We start from the raw sequence: 21,080 nt of genomic DNA, 5'->3' as shown, positions 1-21,080 counted from the left end.
CATCAATTCAGTCTCTGTATCCCTTAACAATTTTTTTTTGATTGCGTTTCTCCCAGGATTTCCGGCAGGAGAGCTCCAGAAGCCTTTCTTTTGGGGAACAGAATATCCTCGGTAAGTAAATGAGTAAATTAAACAGCTATTGACATGTAAGGAAGATCTTGCTGCTTGGAGAGATCACAGAAGTCAACAACAACAACAACAAAAAAAAAAACAAAAAACCAATGGTTCTTCAGCAAAAAGAGGGCATGGAACCTGGCATGGCCGGGCCCCACTCTCATCATTTTAGGTATTCATTTTGTGATTATTGTTACCAGGGTGTATGATTGGACAGGAAAGCCAACTAATACACAGGTAGCTTTTGTTTTTATGCATTTATTCACTTATGCAGTGATTCATACCACAAATATTTGGACTTTGGAGGATTGTTGGGATTTGAGTTGATAGTAATGGGACTAAAACCATTTCAGAGAGAAGAAACAATGTGAGAAAAGGAAAGGAATGTGCTTATAGACTAGCAGAGTCTAGTTTGGCTAGTCCAAGTAGTATATGAAGGGAAGCAGTGGAAAAGAAGTCTAGAAAAGAAGGTTGATGTTTAATATTTGAGAACTCTGAATGCCAAATAAGGAGCCTGGATGTTAACAGGCAATCGGAAATATTGAAGTTTTTGAGCAAGTGAAAGCAACCAAATTTGTCTTTAGAAATACAACCCGGGTAGATATACAGTAGTTCAAACACTGACAGTGTCTGGAATTAGGGATATCAGTTTAAAGGCCATTGATACCAATAGATTGTAGAATTATATAATTCAGAATTTCCACATCCAGTGGGAATTCTTATAATATTAATTGTCAATAATATCACCACTTTTATTATGTGCCTTTGCTTGCTCTGGTACTTTAATGCACAGAAAATTTAGTCTTGATTTTAGAAGTTTAGTCTCTTGTGTTTTGGCTTGGATAAGTGACAATTTAAATATGATTGTGCAGGTTAAAAAGATATGGGGTCACATAGAAGTACGTATGGTGGAAATGTTTCGATTTGGACTTCCCCAGAAGTAGACCCTGTGACAGGGATTCAAGTGCAAGTAGTTTTTTTGGGAAGTGATACCAGGAAACACCAGCAGGGGGGAGCGAGGAACTGGGACAAGGAGGGAAGGAAGCCAATAAATTTTGTTTTAGGAGTTTTCTACGGCTGCCATAATGAATTATCACAAACTTAGTGGCTTAAAACAATGTAAATTTATTAGCTTACAGTTCTGTAGGTCAGAAGTCCAACCTGGGTGTCACTGGGCTAAACACAAGGTGTCAGCAGGACTGCATTCCTTTCTGGAAGCTCTAGGGAAGAACTTTTTTCCTTGCCTTTTCTAGCCGACATTCCTTGGCTCATGACCCTCTTCTTCCATCTTTTAGACTTGCAAAGTTGCATTTCTCTAGTCATTCATTTATAATCGAATCATCTGACTCTCTTCTTTTGTCTTCTCCTCCACCTTTAAGGACCCTTGTGATTACATTGGGCATACTCAGATAATCCAGGATAGTCTCCCTATTTTAAGCTCAGCTGATTATCAACCTTAATTCCCCTTTGCCATGTAATAAGATATCACAAGTTCTGAGGATTAGCATGTGGACATTTTTTTAAGGGTCATTATTCTGCCTACCCACATATCTGTTACAAAGCCAGTTATCATGGTGGGCAGCTGGGGCTCGGTCCTGCTGTGGAGTTGTAGAATATGCTTCAGCAGGACCCTGCCTCAGGCAAGGGAGCTGGCGTAGTTATCCTCCGACTCATCTTCCATCACTGATTGAGGGCTTCCCCCAGGCGTATTATCTCCCTGGCATTGCCCAGCCTCGGCCGTAGGGCTCTGGTAGCTAGAGAAAGTCCTCAAGCAACTGTAGGCAGTCTCTGACTTTTATGATGGCTCAACTTATGATTTTTCGACTTTACAATGGTGGGAAAGTGATATGCATTCAGTAGAAAACATTTTTGTTTTTTCCAGGGCTAACAATATGCAGTACAATACACTCTCGTGATACTTGGCCTACAGCAGCCATCAGCAGCACCCAGTCAGCCATGCGATCGCGAGGGTAAACAATGGATATTCTAAAGTGTATTCATTGTGTTAGATGATGTTGCCCAACCATAGGCTCATGTAAGAGTTTCGAGGATGTTTAAGGTAGGCTAGGCTAAGCTATGATATTCAGTAGGTTAGGTATACTAAATCCATTGTCGACTTATGATATTTTCAACTTACAATGGTTTTATCAGGATGCAACCCCATCATAAGTGGAGGAACATCTGTAGTTTTAGGTGCTGACAGTTGGAAGCTGTTGGATTGGTGTGCTCAAAAATGGTAAGTGCCAAGGGGACAGGAGCAGGCATCACTAATGTCTACTGTAGGAAAGCACCACTGTTAGCATAAATGAAAATGGTTTGTATTGACCAAATCCATTAATATCGTCCCAAGCCACAGCTGCATAATTTTCGTTAGTGTTCAGATATTTAGAATTCGTTTTCCCTATTGTTAAGATTAGAAATTTATCTATATTTACATAAAATTAGAGATTTTGGCTAAATATTCTGTAAGTTCCTTTTGAACTAAAAAAGTCGCAAAATTATTTGATTCCGCTTATCATTAGCAATTTAACTGAGCTTCTGTCATTGTGCTTATAGATGTGGAGACTTGGAAATAGTCTGGTTAGGTTTTGAAGTTATTAATTCAGTGAGTTTGTTTATTGGGTCCTTGAGATGATTTTCTGATATAAAAGTCAAAATCATAGAAACTTAGGAAATAATATTAGGGTCTATTAGTTCAACCTTATGCTGAGCCATATTTGAGACTTGAGTGGGAAAAAGATTTGTATTATTTTCCTAAAGAGTTATATGTCTGCACTGAAGCCACCCACTCTCTAATACGATACCTGCTCAATGAATAATTATTAAGTATCTTTTGGGCCTTGGAAATATGGAGATGCTGGAGAATGGGAGTCACAGTCCAGTGAGATGGATTCCCATTTATCCATCTGTTCTGGATAGATAGCCTCCAGAACTGCCTAGTGGATATCTTTTTAGCTCACACTGGTCAGCTTAGCTCTTTCCTGAGTTTTTGGGTCTAATTATGGGGACATCAGTAAGCTGAATTGTTGCCAGAGGAGAGAATCAGGATTGTAAATGGCTCAAGACAACATATCCCAAAGTGTGCATTCCATGAAGTAGTAATAGTGGTAAGTCATCCTTGCCTTCCCTTTGTTTTAGAGAATCATGATACTTAGCAGCATAAAAATTCCCAAGAAGTTTCGTAAGAAAGAAACCTATTTAAATGTGTTTAACTCAGAGGTTCTTAAACTCTTCTTCTCCCTATGTTTTGGGAAATGCTGGCCTAGAATTCATCACTGAAGAAAAAGTTGAAAAAACCTGAGAAGAGAACACTTGAGGAAGAACCTAACTTTACATTTTTTAAAGGAAAGTTAAGGTGGCAGAATGACTTACTATATTCAGGGGATCAGAGGGTGTTCAGCTAGAGACTACGTTAGACCAAAGGATAGAAGACACAGGAAAGAGATTCCAGATCAACGTTAGGGAGAGCTGTTTTATTTAGAACCACACAAAGGGAGAATGGGCCACCTCAGAAGGGGGTTAGCTCCTGGTTTTTGGAAATGCCCAAGGAGCAGTCTTAAGACCATTTGAATGGGTTTTTGTAGCCGAGGACCATGGCTCTGCTATGGAATAGAACTAGATGACCTTAAAGCTGCTTCCAATGCTGAGATTTTTATGAATCTCCATTCCAGGCATAGAGTAGCCCTTACCTGATGACCGCATGAGGTCATGGTTGCTCTAGACAGCAGTATGATTGATTCCGTGTTGACAGTAAACCTTGCACATATGTTAAATTCATTGGGTAGTGAGGACAAAAGAAACTGAGTAGGCGGAAAAATTGTTGTCTTCCCCACTTTATTTTTGGAAGGCTAAATTTTCTCTGCAGGAGTCGTCTTGTTTCTGGCCAGCCAGTCATCATTTAAAAGGCATACGAGTTTATTTATTTTTATGACATACTAATTTAAATAGTACCATTGATAAAATGGAAGATGCGAATTTAGTATGATAAAACATTATCATTGTAAGGCTTAGTCATATAAAATTACTTTTACTTTTTCTTTGTCTCTCATCCAAAGGATTACAATTATGTAACTGAGAATTGGAACTTACAATGATTCAGTCTTTTTCTGAATTCTCTATTACCCTCTGCAAATAGGAAGCTCACTGGAGCAGTCCCTCTTTAGGAACATTTATTGCAGAATGGTACCTATAAACTTCCATTGTTCGTCCCTTAAATTCATCCAGTCATCAGCATCAACCAAGGCTTGTAGAGGACCGAGTCCAAGTCTCAGGGCTGAGAGGTCTGGAGACATGAAATGTTACAGGCTGCACAGTGATGCTACTGCTGCAAAAATTAGCACTATGTAAAATTACAAGTTTGTCCCACACCGCTATGATAGCTCTATGATTGAAATGCATAATTTTACTTCTTTAATGAAGGTTTGCAATGATGGAAAAACAGTAGGAAGCATTTTTTCAAATGCAAATTACCTTGCAGGAAAGAAATAACAAAGGAAAGAATTGCCACCAAGGGGAAAAATTAAATCTTACAGCACTTCCTTGGGTATACTTGAGACAAACAATTAGCATGTTAAGGATCATTATGTCCTGTAATAACATGTTGCTTCAAAAATTCTTGTTCCTTCTACTTATGGGTCCTATCTGTTTGCTGGGTTACTTTGATGTTGTGTGTCAGGAAACAACTGTGAAATATTTTTAGCATCATTGCAAATTTCAGAAAGTATCCTCATTAACAAGGATTTTACGTTGTCTGTAATCCTTATCCACACATTAAATGACAAATAGGTCACATATAGATCAGTCACTTGCATGAAATGGTGAAGTTAATTAATCAATTAGTTTAATTGTTGTTACTTTCCTACCGTGTACTAGGTACAGTGAATTTAGCATTGATCAAGTAGATAAGGGTTTGATCTTCATGGAACTTGTAGTTGAGAGAGAAAATTCCAGACATACATGTATGAAAGCCCCCTTATTGATTCCTTCATATGTCATTAGTACACTCTGCTTCAGTTATCTACTGCTATGTAACAGCACCACCAAACAACCACATGATTCTGAGATTTGGGCAGGACTCAGCAGAGATAGTTTGTCTCTGCACCACATGTTGTTGGCTGGGGGAGTTTGACCTGGGCTAGAAGATCTAAGATGACTTTGCTCATAGGTCTGGGGTCCCAGTTAGACTGACTCAAACAGCTGGGTTCTGGCTGGGGCTCTCTTTGCCTTTAGAAGTCTCTCAATTTTTGGTGTCTCTTGCTTGCTTCACTTGGCTTCTTTCTCTCTAGCTGATTAGTCCAACTTCTTTACGTTGCAGTTGACTTCAAGGGGTGGGGGGCAAAAAATGGAAGCTACAAGGCCTAGGCCTAGAAGTCACATCAGTCCTCTTGCACTGCATTCTGTTGGTCACAGCAGGTCCTGAGGCCCAACCAGACTCAAGAGAAAAGGAGTAGGTTGCCTCTTGCTGGGTACATGCACGCAGGGCATGTGGAATTGTTCATTGTCACCCTTGTAGGTAATCTACCACATACTTCTTCAGAGGTGAAAAGAAATCATAAAATGCCTTTTCCAAATCTGGTTAAGGCTTCACAGTTTTTGCTATTCACCCGTAAGCTTGTCTGTCACAGAAGCAGAAGAACGTGACTACCTTTGGAGGCAGAGTGATCCCTTTTAATCTCTGCTCTATTCCTTTTTATGACTACATTTGGAAAACAATTTAACTTCTAAGTCTACAGTGATTTTTCAGCAGATTCTCAGATAAAAAAATAAATGGTATGTTTACTGACAGGATCTTTTCAAACTCTGCTGTTGCTTTGGGTGTTTATAAATATAAACTACAGCTAGAGTGGATATAGAATCACAGAAACCTTAGGACTGGAGAGGACTTTAGAAACCATCTTTCACATCCCTAATCTCACAGGGTAGGAATACTAAGGCCCATACATGGTCATAATGACAACGTTTGAATTTATATTTTTGGTCCATTTCAAGAGAAGAGTATGTTTAGTATGTTTTTGTTTTTTTTACAGTTTTTGGGGTGTGGTTATTAGATTGTTATTACCATCGTTACTAGAAAACATTATTTTGGCTTTTCATTGAGAAAAAAACTAAAGGATTATGCTCTCAGATTCATGTTTATAATTTTCTGCAAATTATGTATTTATGCTGTAGATCTCTGAGTTATGGTGCTATAGGAGTAATTGTTGGACATGAATTTACACATGGATTTGATAATAATGGTAAGTACTGGTTCACTGTATAAGCTGCTGCTTTTATGACAATGTCGACTGTATAGATGTTAATTGTTGCTATTATTTTTGCATAGTGGCATCACAGATTAAAGATTATCCAAAACAGTATGATTGCTGATTGAAAATTTTTGCCACGTCTCGCAGTGATAGCTTGCAAAAAATGAATAATTGTTTCCATTGGTGATGGGGTAGAATGATGAAAAAATGACCTTGTAATTTCAGTGAATTTAGCTTCGCATTTAGATTAGGACTGCTGTAGCTGCCACAATAATTATAGGAATTGCTTTATATCTCCTTCCCTTTGTCATTTTTTTAAATTCACCATCTTGAGATGCTCTCCCTGGAAGTGTGAGCTGTGCTCCGAAGATGATTATACATGTTGCCAAATTAGGACTCAGTGAGTTAGGACTCTGGAGCTTGGCTGACTGGTTCCTTTATACTATTTCAAGGATTATGCAATGCCTAATGTCTGTTTTTCTCTATGCTGTCATAGAATTTTTTAAAAAGGCTTTGCTTTCCTAATAATGCATAATATAGAATATGTTATGTACCTTGGTGACGTCGAAGCAAAGGGAAAGAGCAGAATATGGCATAAACTAAAGAAATGATCACATTTTGAGAGTTACCGTCATTTTTAATCAACACTCTTTTCTCCTTTAACTTTGGAGTATGATTGGAAATCCATGCGAAATCTCCAAAATTTATGAATTAGCAGCCGATTATGATCACATGTTTATCCACACAGCGATTTTACATGCAGACTCAAGAACCTGGCTGGCCCAAGGCAACATTTTATAGAGGAAACTCTTTCTTCTGTGTCTGTGGTGTCTCCAACATCCTTTCCTGGATACCTACCCCAAGGCCAGAGACCCTCTTGGTTCTTCTCTTTCTTAACAATTCTTCCTGTACTCCTACCAGCCCTTCCTGAATCACCTAGGTTTTTTGCTCCCCTGGTCTCCCCTTTCTGCTAAAGTGTGGCTTCCTGTAGTCATCTGAATCCCCAGCGCTGCTCTTTTGGTCTTTGCCTGTTTGGTTTATCTGACAGGGTAGTCTGAGCTAAGAAACCAAAGCCAATAGTGGTCCCTTGGTTCTGGGCCTTTCTTCCTGGGAAATTTAAGTACATTTCTCCCTCAGTATCTTCTGGAGGACTTCCAGATTATCTCTTAAAGGACAGAATCTAATGTTGGCAATTTCACTCTGTAACCAATACTTAGAACAGTGCGTTGACGTATAAGGATATGCTCAGTAACTATTTAATGATTGGTTGGTTAATGGATGGAAGACATTGACTCTATGCTCTCCCAGAGGGGTGATAGTGGCATCCATCCTTATTGAAGAGCTTTGGATTATTTAGTTAACACTTTTGCTTAGGGGACTTTCTTGTAAGCCCAATGAAGAGTTCTTTGCATAATTAAATTTATACCAATAGTAATCTTGAGTGAGTATAGAAAATAGTCTGGGAGCACTCCAACTTTTTTTTTTTTTTTTTTTGACGAGTGTAGAGAAAATGAAGAGTGAGCCTATGGGGGAAAAAAACCATGTATAACTAATCTTTTTTTTCCATTATGTTTTGGAGATTTCCATTCTTGTTCCAAGTTCTCTTTTTAGAGCAACCTTCCTTGTCAAAGCAGGACAGATGGGCCTTCCATCCACACTGATGGCTGTGGAATGATTCATAACAGAGGTTTTATGTGTCTCTCAGCTCCTGGCAACTTAGAGGAAACACATTCCTGTAGGGCTGAGTCAGGGGCTGTGCTTGCAAGATGTGACTCATTGGGGCTGTTCCTATGGATTGTTTGGAATTTCACTGGTAGTGGCGTTCCTATTCCATCCACGGGCTTTCCGAATGAAGCCATTTATTTCATTTCATAATCCAGAGAAGACCTTGGGTCAGGTCAGGTGAAGACAAAGAATCTAAGATTAGTTAAGAATGGTGTGTGCCATAAGTTGATGAATCTTATTTTTAAAATGTTCTTTGTTGCTTAGAAGAAAAGCCCTTTCTCGTTTTCCCCCTTTTGTACAGTTAACCTGTGACACTGCAGAGAAGGCAGGAACTGCGCCCAGGGGTGGTCCCTGTGGCTGGGACTGCGTTTTCAAGGCTTGTCCAAGTGAGGGATAGGGGCAATGAAGAATTATTTTCCATAAATAATACAAATACCTTTTAACTTTTCTGTTTGATAGGTAGAAAATATGATAAAGATGGAAACCTGGATCCTTGGTGGTCTGTTGACTCAGAAGAAAAGTTCAAAGAAAAAACGAAGTGCATGGTTAACCAGTATAGCAACTATTATTGGAGGAAAGCTGGCTTAAATGTGAGTATAACTGTGGTGAGGGGGGCATCTTGTGGGTCATTTTTTTTTCTCATTTGGACATCAGCTTGCTTTAGACCATTGGTTCTCAAAGCATGGTTCCCAGGGCAACATATCAGTCTCCTCTGGGAACTTACTAGGAATGCAAATTCTTTTTTTTTTTTTTTTAATAAGTTTCACTCACTTTTGGGGAGGAAGATTGTGTCAAGATGTCTTGCTATGTTTTTAGGAAAGTAGTTGCGAAGTCCAAGTCTATAGTAATCCAAAGGATTTTAGGTATAAACTGAAAGAGGCATAGATCTATTTATCCTCATTTGATAGCCACAGTGTATCAAGGGACAGATTCTACCTTCAATTCCTGAACAAGACATCTAGCTTTTTTTTTTATGCTGAAACGTAGACCAGCAGCCTTATAAAAACTCTATCCTCTTCCTGTAATGACTAGATAAAATTATGTAGGTTTTCACCATTTATTGCTTAAATATTCCCATGAAACATATCAAAGGTGTGCTTCCACCCTAGCCAGTCAAGAGCTCAACTAAACCGTTCATTCAATTGGTAGAGTAGCAATAGTGTCATGAGAACTGCTGTTAAGAGAATCAGTGACCTTATTTATTTTCTCCCATAAAAGATTTTTAAATTCAATATATTTCAACTAAAAACAAAACAAAACAAAAACCAGTTCACTCATTTTCCTCTCTCCCCCCTCAACCTCTAGCAACCACCAATCTGTTGTCTGTATGAAAATTCTTTTTAGATTTCACATATAAGAGTGATCATTTGGTATTTATCTTTCTCTGTCTGACTTATTTCAGGTAGCATAATGCCCTCAAGGTCCATTCATGTTGTCACAAATGGCAAGATTTCATTCTTTTTTATTCCACTGTATATATAGACCACATCTGCTTTATCATTCATCCACCAATGGACACTTAAGTTGTTTCCAGATCTTGGCTATTGTAAATAATGCTGCAGTGAATATGGGGTGCATATATCTTTTGTAATTAGTGTTTTAATTTTCTTGATATATTCTCAGAAGTAGAATTGCTGGATCATATGATAGTTCTATTTTTAATTTTTTTGAGGTACCTCCATACTATAGTAGTTGAACCAATTTACATTTCCGCCAACAGTGCACAAGGGTTCCCTCTTCTCTACATCCTTGCCAACACTTGTTAATTCTTGTCTTTTTGATGATAGCCATTCTCTCAGGTATGAGGCGATATCTCATTATGGTTTTGATTTGGATTTCTCTGATGATTAATGATGTTGAGCATCTTTTCATGTACCTGCTGACTATATGTCTTTTCTAGAAAAATGTCTATTCAGATCCTCCCTCTGCCCATTTTTTAAATTAGATCTTTTTTTTCTTTTGCTTTTGAGTTGTATGAATGTTTTGTATATTTGAGATATTAGCCCCTTATCAGATATATGATTTACAATTATTTTCTCCCATTCAATAGGTTTCCTTTTCATTTTGTTGATGTTTTCCTTTGCCGTGCAGAAGCTTTTCGGTTTGATATAGTCCCACTTGTTTATTTTTGCTTTTGTTGTTTTTCTTTTTGTGTCAGATTCAAAACATTATCACCGAGACCTATGTCAAGGGGCTTACTGCCTGTTTGTATCTAGGAGTTTTATGGTTTAGATTCTTCTTTTCAAGTCTTTAATCCATTTTGAGTTAATTATTGTTCATGGTGTAGCATAGTGGTCCAGTTTCATCTTTTGCATGTGGCTGTCCAATTTTCCCAACCATTTGAAGAGATTGTACTTTCCCCATTGTATATTCTTGGCTCCTTTGTCATTTATTAACTGACCATATATACCTGGGTTTATTTCTGGGCTCTCTATTCCGTTCCACTGATTAGGAGTCTGTTTTTATACTAATACCATACTATTTTAATTATTATAGCTTTGGAATATAGTTTGAAATAAGGGAGCATGATGCCTCCAGCTTTGTTCTTCTTTCTCAAGATTGCTTTGGCTATTCGGGGTCTATTGTGGTTCCATACAAATTTTACAACTATTCTGTTTCTGTGAAAAATATCACTGGAATTTTGATAGGGGTTACATTCAATTTGTATGGTGCTTTGGAAGTATGGATATTTTAACAGTATTAATTCTTCTGATCCATGAGCATGGAGTACTTACCAGTTTTATGTGTCTTCTTCAACTTCTTTCATTAATATCTTGAATTTTCAATATATAGGCCTTTTACCTCTTTGTTTAATTTTATTTCTGGGTATTTTATTCTTTTCGATGCAATTGTAAATGAGATTGTTTTATTAATTTCTCTTTCTGATAGTTTATTATTAGTTTAAAGAAACATGACAGATTTTTGAGTATTATATCCTGCAGCTTTACTGAATTTGTTTACTAGGTCTAACAGTTTTTTGATATAGTCTTTAGGGTTTCTGTATATAATATTATGTCGTCTGCAAAAGTGTCAGTTTTGCTTCTTCCTTTGCAATTTGGATGTCTTTTATTTCTTTTTCTTGCCTAATTGTTCTGGCTTGGACTTCCAATACTATGTTGCATATAAGTGATAAGGGTGGACACTTTTGTCTTGTTCTCAATTTTAGAGGAAAAGCTTTCAGCTCTTCACCATTGACTATGGTGTTAGATTTGTGATATATGGCCTTATTATGTTGAGATATATTCCTGCTATACTCTCCTTGTTGAGAGTTTTTATCATAAATTGATGTTGAATTTTGTCAGATGGTTTCTTTGCATCTTTTGAGATAATGATATGATTTTTATCATTCATTTTGTTAATGTGGTGTATCACAGTGACTGATTTGTGGATGTGGAACTATCCTTGCATCCTTGGAATAAATCCTACTTGATCATGGTATATGAGCCTTTTAATGTATTGTTGAATTCAGTTTGTTGATATTTTGTTGAGGATTTTTGCACCTATGTTCATCAGGGATGTTGACCTGTAATTTTCTTTTCTTGTGGCATCCTTGTCTGGTTTTGCTATCAGGGTAATGCTGGCCTCGTAAAATGTATTTGGAAGAGTTTCCCCTCTTCTGTTTTTCCAGAAGTTTGAGAAAGATTCATAATTAATTATTTTTTGAATATTATGTAGAATTCACCAGTGAATCTAGTTCTGGAATTTTCTTTGTCGGGAGATTTTTGATCACTGGTTCAATCCTAGTAATCAATTGGTGTGTTCATGTTTTCTATTTCATCATGATTCAGGCTCAGTAGGTTGTATCCTTCTAGGAATTTACCAGTTTTTCTAGGTTGTCCAATTTCTTGGCCTATAATTCATAGTAGCTTCTTATGAACTTTTTTATCTCTGCAATATCAATTGTAACATCTTTTTCATTTCCGATTTTATTTATTTGAGTCCTTTCTCTTTTTTTCTTGAAGGGTCTGACCAAAGGTTTGTCAGTTTTATCTTTTCAGAGAACCAGCTCTTAATTTCATTAATCTTTTCTATTGTCTTTTTAGTCTCTGTTTCATTTATTTCTGCTCTAATCTTTGTTATTTCTTCCCTTTTACTAACTTTGCGCTTCAATTTCTTCTTTGTCTAGTTCCTTGAGGTGTAAAGTTAGGTTGTCAGAAATTCAAATTCTTGAGTCTTTCTCCAAATCTACTGACCTGGAATATCAGGGTGGAGAGTTCTGGTAGTCTGACAGTTTGTCTTTTCACAAGCCCGCCAGTGTTTCTGATACAAGCCAAAGTTTGAGAATCATAGACCTAAACATGAGCTTGTTTTCCTAGGTTGAGATTAATATAGAAAATCCTGTAGTGAAGATAAACAATAAGATTTTTATAAATCTATACTCCATTTCATTTAAAACTATTTCCTTCCAAACTACTGCTTAGGTTTAATTCATGGAAATAAAACCTCATTATTTGAACTAATGACTCTGTATGGTGAAGAGTTCTTAGTTATAGATGTTTAAAAAAAAGAAACGTAGTTTTAAAATGTTTATTTTTCTCTTATATACACATATATGAATTTCCATAAAGACACAGATGAAATTTTATGCATGCTGTTTGCGTGAAATTTTCTTCCTTTCTTTTTTGTCTTCACAAAACATTTTTTTCCTCACTGAATTGAACATTGGTCAGTTATTAGAATCTCAGTCAAATATTAGAATCTCATTGAGATAAATTTCTGGATTCTAAATTCTATTCAGCTGATCTGTTTGTTGATTTCTGTACTGGTGTCTTATTACTGTGGCTGTATGCATTGTTCTGGTATCTGTCAATACAAACTTTCCCTCACTGTTCTTCTTTTATGTTTTGGGCCATTCTCAGGCAAATATACTTCAGTATATGCTCCAAGATCATTTTACCCATTCTTACCCTCCCACCTCCTGCAAAGAAAATTCCATTGGAATTTTAAGTTAAATCATGTTAAATGTATGGAATTGACATTTTTATGATAGTCTTCTTGTTTAAGAATATGGTATGCTTTTCAATGTGTTTGATTCTTATTTTAGGTTTTCACATATGATTTTATAGTTTTCTTTTTATAGTTTATAGTACATTGTTTTTACTTTTTCCTTTTCTTTATTTTGCTTGTTTGATTAAGTTAAGTTTTCATTCTCTTTCCCCACTATTAGTTTTTTCTTGTAGTTTTCCATTCCATTCCTAATCTCCCCCTTCATAAGACACAGATTTCTATCATTGTATTGACAAGAGACCAATAATGAAGACTTGTTGGTAGGTTATGTATCCGTAAGAGGACCTTCCTCTAAAACACACATGCATACACTGTATGCTCCTAATTCATCTAGGTAAGGGCACAGCATCTAAGAGAAGGACTACATTGAATTGGAGTAGATCAGTATATCTTCATATGGTTTCCCCAGGGTCGCTTGGCCCCTTAACCAGGCATGTATGTCATCCTGACATCTTACTGGGACTAGGAAAGCACCCAAATCCTTGCTGTGCCTCAAGTCTATTATACTTGGGGTTTCTTTTACCATTCCAGAAGAATTTAGGTAAAAATTATGCACTTTTAATGGGAATATAGTTTATAAACACTGACTTTGTTTTCTTGGTTCTTAAACCTTATTCAGCACAAGGGAGACCAGTCCTAATCCAAGCAGAGAAACCAGAGTCTATATCCTTGAATAATATCCCTAGTTCCTTCATCAGTGTCCTCGAAAGCCATTTCTCTGCTCATATATTTTTATATCTACAACTGTGTCATGAGACGTCCTAAAGTGAATATCTTTATTCACTTATTCATATCTGAATTGAATATAATTCAGGGGTGATCACATTGTGAAAACCATCTATAATATATATTGCTTCAAGAAGAACATAGGAGAGGGATTCTAGAGTGACATGGGTATAAATCTTGGTTCAACCAATTGACAAGTTTTTTTTTTTTAACTTGAGCAAGTTACTTAACATTCCTGAGTCTCAGAGTCTGTGAAATGGGTTACTATTTCTGAACGCATTAGTTTGCTGTAAGAATTAAATGACTGAAATAATGTAAAGCACTAGCACTCTGCCTGACATGCAATAAGTGCTCAATAAATTGTAGCTAATATTCCCATTACTTTGTGACATATTCATAGGTATGCCATCCCAGGGGAAAAGAAAGTCAAAGATTTTGAGGCTGAAAGTACAGAAATAGAACAATTTTCTTAGAGGAAGGAAGCGCATATTTCCTTGTGATTATATAGACGTAAGAGTTAGATTTTTCACTTAACTGAGACAAATTTAATCCTCATGCTGGTCCTGAGAGGTGTACATATTACTAGCATATGAGGAAACTAAGACTCAAAGAGATTAAAAGCCATGATAGAGTCTAGATTAGACCTTAGACTGGTATGGCTCCAAAATCTCTTCCCCTCACTTCCATATCATGCTCTGGTTCCCTTAAGTTCATTTTATACCTGGCAATTCATTGGGGAGGACTACTCTGCAACATCTATTTTGGCCAAAGTGTCAGATATTGAAACTGAATTCTGACAAATGTGTACCTTTGTCACAAGGACGATCGAAAGGTCATGCCTGTCTCAGCATAAATTCACTCAACCATCAGAAAAACAGTTTCAATCTCATTCCCAGAGGAGAGGAGGTAGCTTCCTTTGTAGATATAAATGGTCATGCTTTATTTGCGGAGGCCAGTCCTCTGTGCCTCAATCTTTCTTTGCAATGAATTAGAGGGAGCGCCAGTGGAGTGCCACAGAAGCAGGCTGTTAGCAGCTATTGAGTCTTGAGAGGGAAACCTAGGGCAGCATGGCCTACTGAGGAGCCAGAGGGGTGAGGCTACTCAAAAAACCTCTAATTTAGGTAAAGAGAAACAAGGAAGGAGATTAAGTTCAAGCATGAGAAGCACCAGAGTCAAGAGGAGTCGAGGCTTGAACAGCTAGCTTGTTATAGAGCAAAGGCTCTGGAGACAGACTGCTTGGATTTGAATCCCTGCAAAATCCCTATGGGCAGTTCACTTAATCACTCAGTCTTAGGTCTCGTTCACTAGAAGCAGAGCCCAGGAAGACATTTCTTAGGTAGGTGACTTATTGCAGAGGTCGTTTCAGGAGAAATCTATAAGAGGTTGAGGAAAACATGTTGGATTCAGAAGTTTAGCCTCAGCTTGATCCCAAAGAGAATTTTGGAGCATGAACTGTGCTACAGGAATTATCCAGCCGGGGGTAAGGGGCCGGGCTGTTCTAACTGCACATCAGTCAGCTACTGAGAGGTGGGGTATCACCTCCCAGGAATCTCCAGGTGAGGCAACTCCCCTACGCCAAGCTTAATCTTCCTGAGCTGGTAGCAGTTGTAAGAATGGATGCACAGTCCTGGTGGAAAAGGGGATCTGGTGCGTCACCAGTGACACCTGGTACCCACTCCGGGCTTTAAAGTCCTCATTTGTTAAGCGAGGATGGTGTAATAGCAGTTACCTTGTAGGATGGTGGTAAAGAAAGAATGTATGTAAAGCAGAAGTGGTAACTTTTGGGAACTGAAACTGAGAAGGTCCTGGGTGATTACCCAGATTAGTATCGTATGAAGATTTGTTTTTATTCATTGGTATTCTTGATACCTGGGTGATTGAGCTAGCTTGAAAGTACAAAGTTAGTAGGATCTGTGGCTCGAAAGTTTAGAGCAGGTGTATTGTTTGCCGATGCTGTAACAAATCACCACAAACTTAGTTACTTGTAACAACACAAATTTATTATTATATAGTTCTATATGTCTGACTGAGGTCTCAGTGGGCTAAAATCAAGGTGTCACCTGGACTGCTTTCCCTTCTAGCTACTCTAAGGGAGAATCTGCTTCCTTGTCTTTCCCGGCTTTTCAAGGCTGCCCAGATTTCTTGGCTCATGGCCCCTTCCTTCTTTATAGCCAGCAGTGACTGGTCAAGTCTTCTCACACTGCATCAGTCTCACACACTCACGTTCCTGACTTCCCTTTTCCTCTATTGAAAAGGACCCTTGTAAGTACATTGGATCCACTTGGATAATGCAGGCTAACGTCTCCATCTCAAAATTCATAACCTAATCATATTTTTAAAGTTCCTTTTGCCACATAAGGTAACATTTTTATAGATTCCAGGGATTAAGGCATAGACATCTTTTGGTGGGGAGCATTGTTCTGCCTCATGTGCAGGGACTGGCAAACTTTTTTTCTGTAAAGGGCCAGATAGTAAGTAATTTAGGCTTTGTGTGCCTTTTCGGTCTCTGTTGTTACTGAACCCTGCCGCTGTAGTGATAGAACAGCCATAGGCATTATGTACATGAACGGGCATGGCTGTGTTCCAATAAAACTGGAATTGTAGACACTGACATTTGCACTTCATATAATTTTCACATGCCACAGAATATTATGCTTCTTTTGACTTTCCCCACAACCATTGGAAAATGTAAAATCCAGAATCTTGCAGCCTGTACAAAAACAAGCAGCAGATTGTCTATATTGGTTTACTTTTTGTCCTAGCCTATTTAAGGGTTTAAGGAACAATCTTCAAATGTTTGGAGGAATTTCTTCACCATGCTTGGCTGGTTATCATACATATTGCAAACCTTGACCTTGTGGTCTGCGATACTTGTATTTGAATTTTGTTTCCCGTGAGAACTACCCTCCTTTTAATTTTTCATGGAAGTTGCTGAAGGTGAAATGGTGATGTTAGTCTTGAAATCTTGTTTCTATGTGGATGTTAAATTTTTGGAAACACAAGCACACTGGGAAGAATGCTCCAATTATTTGAGTTAATCAGAGAAAGTAATCTGTATCCTGACATTTCTATTTTTTCCTCGTTAAACCAGACTCACTCAGAATATTACTAATGTTTTATTGGAGTGGGCTAAATTAGTGAGAGTAAAGAGATGGGTGAGAAAGAAATGTGTCGCATAATAAAATGGAAATTATTATATTGAGGAGCACCTTGCTGGGGTTAGTTCGCCATCTCAATGTATTATGACTACTTCTGATTTATTGAATGTAATTTTCTCTTTAAAATATGGCACTTTTTCTTGCTATCATATTTATGCCTCTTGAAAATGATAGTTAGGCATCTGTGAAACACTGTTTTCTTTTCCTTTTTGGTAGGTGAAGGGGAAGAGGACCCTGGGAGAAAATATTGCCGATAATGGAGGTCTGCGGGAAGCTTTTAGGGTACGCATTGCAACATTTGCTGTGATTTAAAAAATTAAGCTCTGAAACACTGTATGGGTACACCTCAATTTACACTACAGACATGTTCTGGAGGAGTTAGAGTTCTGTAAATTCTATGAATTTCTCTAAGTAGAATTATATTTCCCCATTGTCTCTATTATACTCGATTATATGGATAGAATGGCATTTCTTCTCTTTGGGGTGTAAAGTTACCCTAAAGAATAAATTTTGTTATTAAGAATCATTTATTTAAAGGATAGTTTTCAGAAGATGCATTCACAATAATATCAAAACATGCTACAGAAATCTCCTCGGGGCTAGGTTTATATGAGTTTTCCTTGAGTATGCTCTCTCTACAGTCCTCCTTATAATTTTCTCTTAAAATACAAACTTCTATATTATGGCCAGAGGCTGGTGGTTCTCATATAGTGGGCCAGGTAAGAGTTCATAATAATGTTTTCATCATCCACTGGTCCATGATCAAACAAGAAACATAAGGATGATGTGGAAATATTTTCATAAAGCTAAATGCATTTAGTGTAAACACTAGATTGTTATTCCAAGGTTGTAGCCTTCCTCTATTCTACTTAAAATATATTTTATTTTATAAAATGATGGTGATTGAAGATGACAGTTTTCCCTCTTACTTGGCAAAATAAAAAATCGGCAATATGTTGACCCTAAAATTTATTTCCGTAGGCCTTGTCATTATGTTAGATTTGTTTGTTCCCTGGTAGGAATAGGAAGAACATCTTTTTTCGTGGGAGGGGTAGTTATTTAACATGTGAACGCTTTGGCCCAGCGGCTTTAGTATCTATTGAGTGTAGGGTCTTTTTGCAGGTGAACCTGCCCCACCGTTAAGCAATATGCCATTGACTTGCATTTCCAGGTTTGTTTTCTTAAAGGAAAACTTGACAGGATGCATTTTGCACATGGTGGAGGATATATTTAATATCTCTGCACTGGATGAGAAAAGAGAAAAGCCATCGTTGCAGAGGATCATCTATTCTGCTTCTCTCACCAGGCTTACAGGAAATGGATAAATGACAAGAGGCAGGGAGTGGAGGAGCCTCTCCTACCAGGTATCACATTCACCAACAACCAGCTCTTCTTCCTGAGCTATGCTCATGTGAGTAGACCAATGAAGGGGCATCAAAGAGGAAATGTGAGACTTTAGCTAGCTCCTTTGATCAAAGGTTTGGAACAAAAGTTTAATGCCATAATTTTTATTTTAGCTGAAATTTTATCTTGCTGCTTATTTTGGGGGATAAATTTCACCTTCTTACTGTTCTGTGGGGCATAATTAACTGATCGAGCCAAGGTTTATTGGCATTTCTTTAATCAAGTGAGTTACTGATCCTTTGGTAACATGCTCGATATTTTTAAAATATATCCTGACTTCAGATGTATTTGATACTATTTATAACCATTTCTAGTGACTCGTTCTTTGGCTTTCATGGCTCCTTTCCTGTATTTCTCCTTCTTTGCCTCATTTGTGGACTTTATTCCACTACTCTTAACCTGTGGGAGACCCTGAGGGCTGGGTTCCCAACTTTCAAATGAATATGTGGAGACTACTAGAACTGAAGAAAACAACAAAGGCAGAGAGTCATGTCACTCTTTTGTGAGTTTAATGGGCTTTCTGATCAGAAATTGAAAGAAGCTGTGCACCAAATAAGGTACAATTCCGAGTTTGAGTCTGGCTGATGAGGTGACCGCCAACTCTTATTGGTTGTACTGTTTTTTTTTTGGTTACAAGTTTGTAGGCCTCATTTTCAAAGAAGTCAGGGATGAGTCGTTAAAGGTTCTGATACATGGCCTCACAGTGGGCAAATGCATATCTGTATGCTCAAAATGAGACAAAAGTTTTTATCAGTACAACCTTTTGTTCCTAAGTCTTTGCATTACTCCCCAGTAAGCTCATTCATTCCCATGTCATCATTGGTTGACTATGGTTAAAGGATTCTCACCTGTCTGAGGTCTTTTTATTTCTTAAAGCTTAAAACCCTAAATAAATGACCATTTATCAACCTGACATCAACAAAACTTGACTCATCAATAAAATGACCTTCCCTTTTTAGTTTTTCCATTTCTCTTACCACACCCACAGTCTTTGGGTCTTCATGATTAGGAAACCTGGATTCTTAGGTCTTATTTGATTTATCTGTACTCAGTTTTTTTTTTAATGTCATATGTCCCCAAAGCTAGGTGTTTCATTCTTTTAACTGCTCTTCAGATTCAGCCTCTCTCTCCTTATTACCCTGTCTCATCATCTATAGGTTAGGCCTTGATCTTTTCTACTCTGGATTATCCCACTAACCTTATGGTATATTTTCTGGACTTTGGCCTCTTCCCACCACTGTCCATCTTACATGGCACTGAATAGTCCACCATATACCTTTGTAGATAAGTAAACTGATAGCAGCATTATAGCCATAATTTTGAAATGTCTCCAAATAAAATTCCAAACCATATGATTTATTTTAAACTAAATAGATTTAGGAAAAAATAGAAGATTATTTTATATAAGAAATTTATCTTGGACCTTTCTTACTGACAGAATGAGGAGATTTTCAATATTTTGTACATTGGAAGACTGTTTATAGGTAGTAAAGTTATTTTCCTTCCCGAGAAGGTACTAGGAAACCAGTAACAACCATAATGTATTTTCAGAAATCTCTTAAATGATATATGAAGTAAAGACAATACTATACAATAATGTAAGAATATAAGAAGAAATAACATAAAAAATGAGGTAAAATTGAATACTAGAAACAGCTTCACATTAGCTAGCTTCTGAGGAAATTAAGGAATCACATTACAGAAACAACTTGAAAGTCAAATTCAGAACCAGTTGACTGATGGTTTATCTTCATCAAACTCAATAGCATCATATTGCCTTTCCTGCTTAGTATATCCTTGTAGTTTCTGTGACTTGTCAATTTTTTCCTCAAATATTCTCATCCTTCTACTTCTTTCCATTTCCATTCTACTTATGTAGTGAACATTCATTGGGGACCTTCCTGGGGCCCATAAATAATCTTCTAACTAGTCTCTAATTTCCTTCTACTGCTATATCCCCCTGCCAGATACACCTTTTTAAAATATGATTTTTATCATTTTCCTACTCAAAACAATGTTTAAATATAGTTTCAACATTTTAGCCTGTTGCTCAAGACCAGAAATCTGGTACTACCTCCCCTGGTCTCCTGTTGCTGCCCATTATGCACCATATAGTCCAGCCCAGCTGGATGTCTTGCCTTTTTTTTTTCTCAAATAGATAACTGCTTCTATTTTCTCCTCCACTTAGAACCACCCCCATCATATTCATGTGTCCTAGTTCTTTTCATACTTCAAGAATATATCATATTTCAAGACATACTTCAAGTCAGGATTAAGTAGGTTATGGTGCAGGAACAAACAACACAAGGAAAGTTTATTTCTTGTTCATTTTCTGTGTCCAACATCGGTCAGCAGTGAGTCTCTGCTCTTAGTTATTTCTCAAGGCCCTGGGTTTTGGAGTCTTTATCCTGACATGTGCTTCCATAATCACCACAGGAATAGGAAAGAAAAATGAGGAAATGTGTACTGGCCCTTAATGTAGCATCTTAAATTATTCTTAAGATTCTTAAACCTCCTGCCAGTTTTCTAAAGCTTCCACGAGGAAATGACAAATATCACTTCTCTCATTTCACTGGTCGGAGCAAGTAATATAACTGTGTGTAACTTCAAAGGAGATGGAGAAATGTTCTCCTCTCCCGGGCCTGGACCAGGGTGAGGCAAGCAAGGCACCCAGGGCACAAAATACTAACTTCTCATGGCT

At 37.4% G+C, this 21,080-nt stretch overlaps 1 protein-coding gene across 1 annotated transcript in view; it reads left to right on the top strand.

Moving 5' to 3' along the window:
• The window catches only part of PHEX (phosphate regulating endopeptidase X-linked), a 173,054-nt gene that overhangs the window by 148,469 nt on the left and 3,505 nt on the right, over nt 1–21,080 (top strand). The window contains exons 16-20 of the mRNA XM_039852264.1: nt 57–111; nt 6,283–6,350; nt 8,544–8,674; nt 17,192–17,257; nt 18,282–18,386. Coding sequence (XP_039708198.1) covers nt 57–111; nt 6,283–6,350; nt 8,544–8,674; nt 17,192–17,257; nt 18,282–18,386 — 425 coding nt within the window. The remainder of the gene's footprint in view (nt 1–56; nt 112–6,282; nt 6,351–8,543; nt 8,675–17,191; nt 17,258–18,281; nt 18,387–21,080) is intronic.

The sequence above is a fragment of the Pteropus medius genome, unplaced genomic scaffold, assembly GCF_902729225.1.
Source record: "Pteropus medius unplaced genomic scaffold, Ma_sr-lr_union100, whole genome shotgun sequence".
Taxonomy (NCBI): domain Eukaryota; kingdom Metazoa; phylum Chordata; class Mammalia; order Chiroptera; family Pteropodidae; genus Pteropus; species Pteropus medius.
This window is presented reverse-complemented; position numbering and strand designations above follow the sequence as displayed.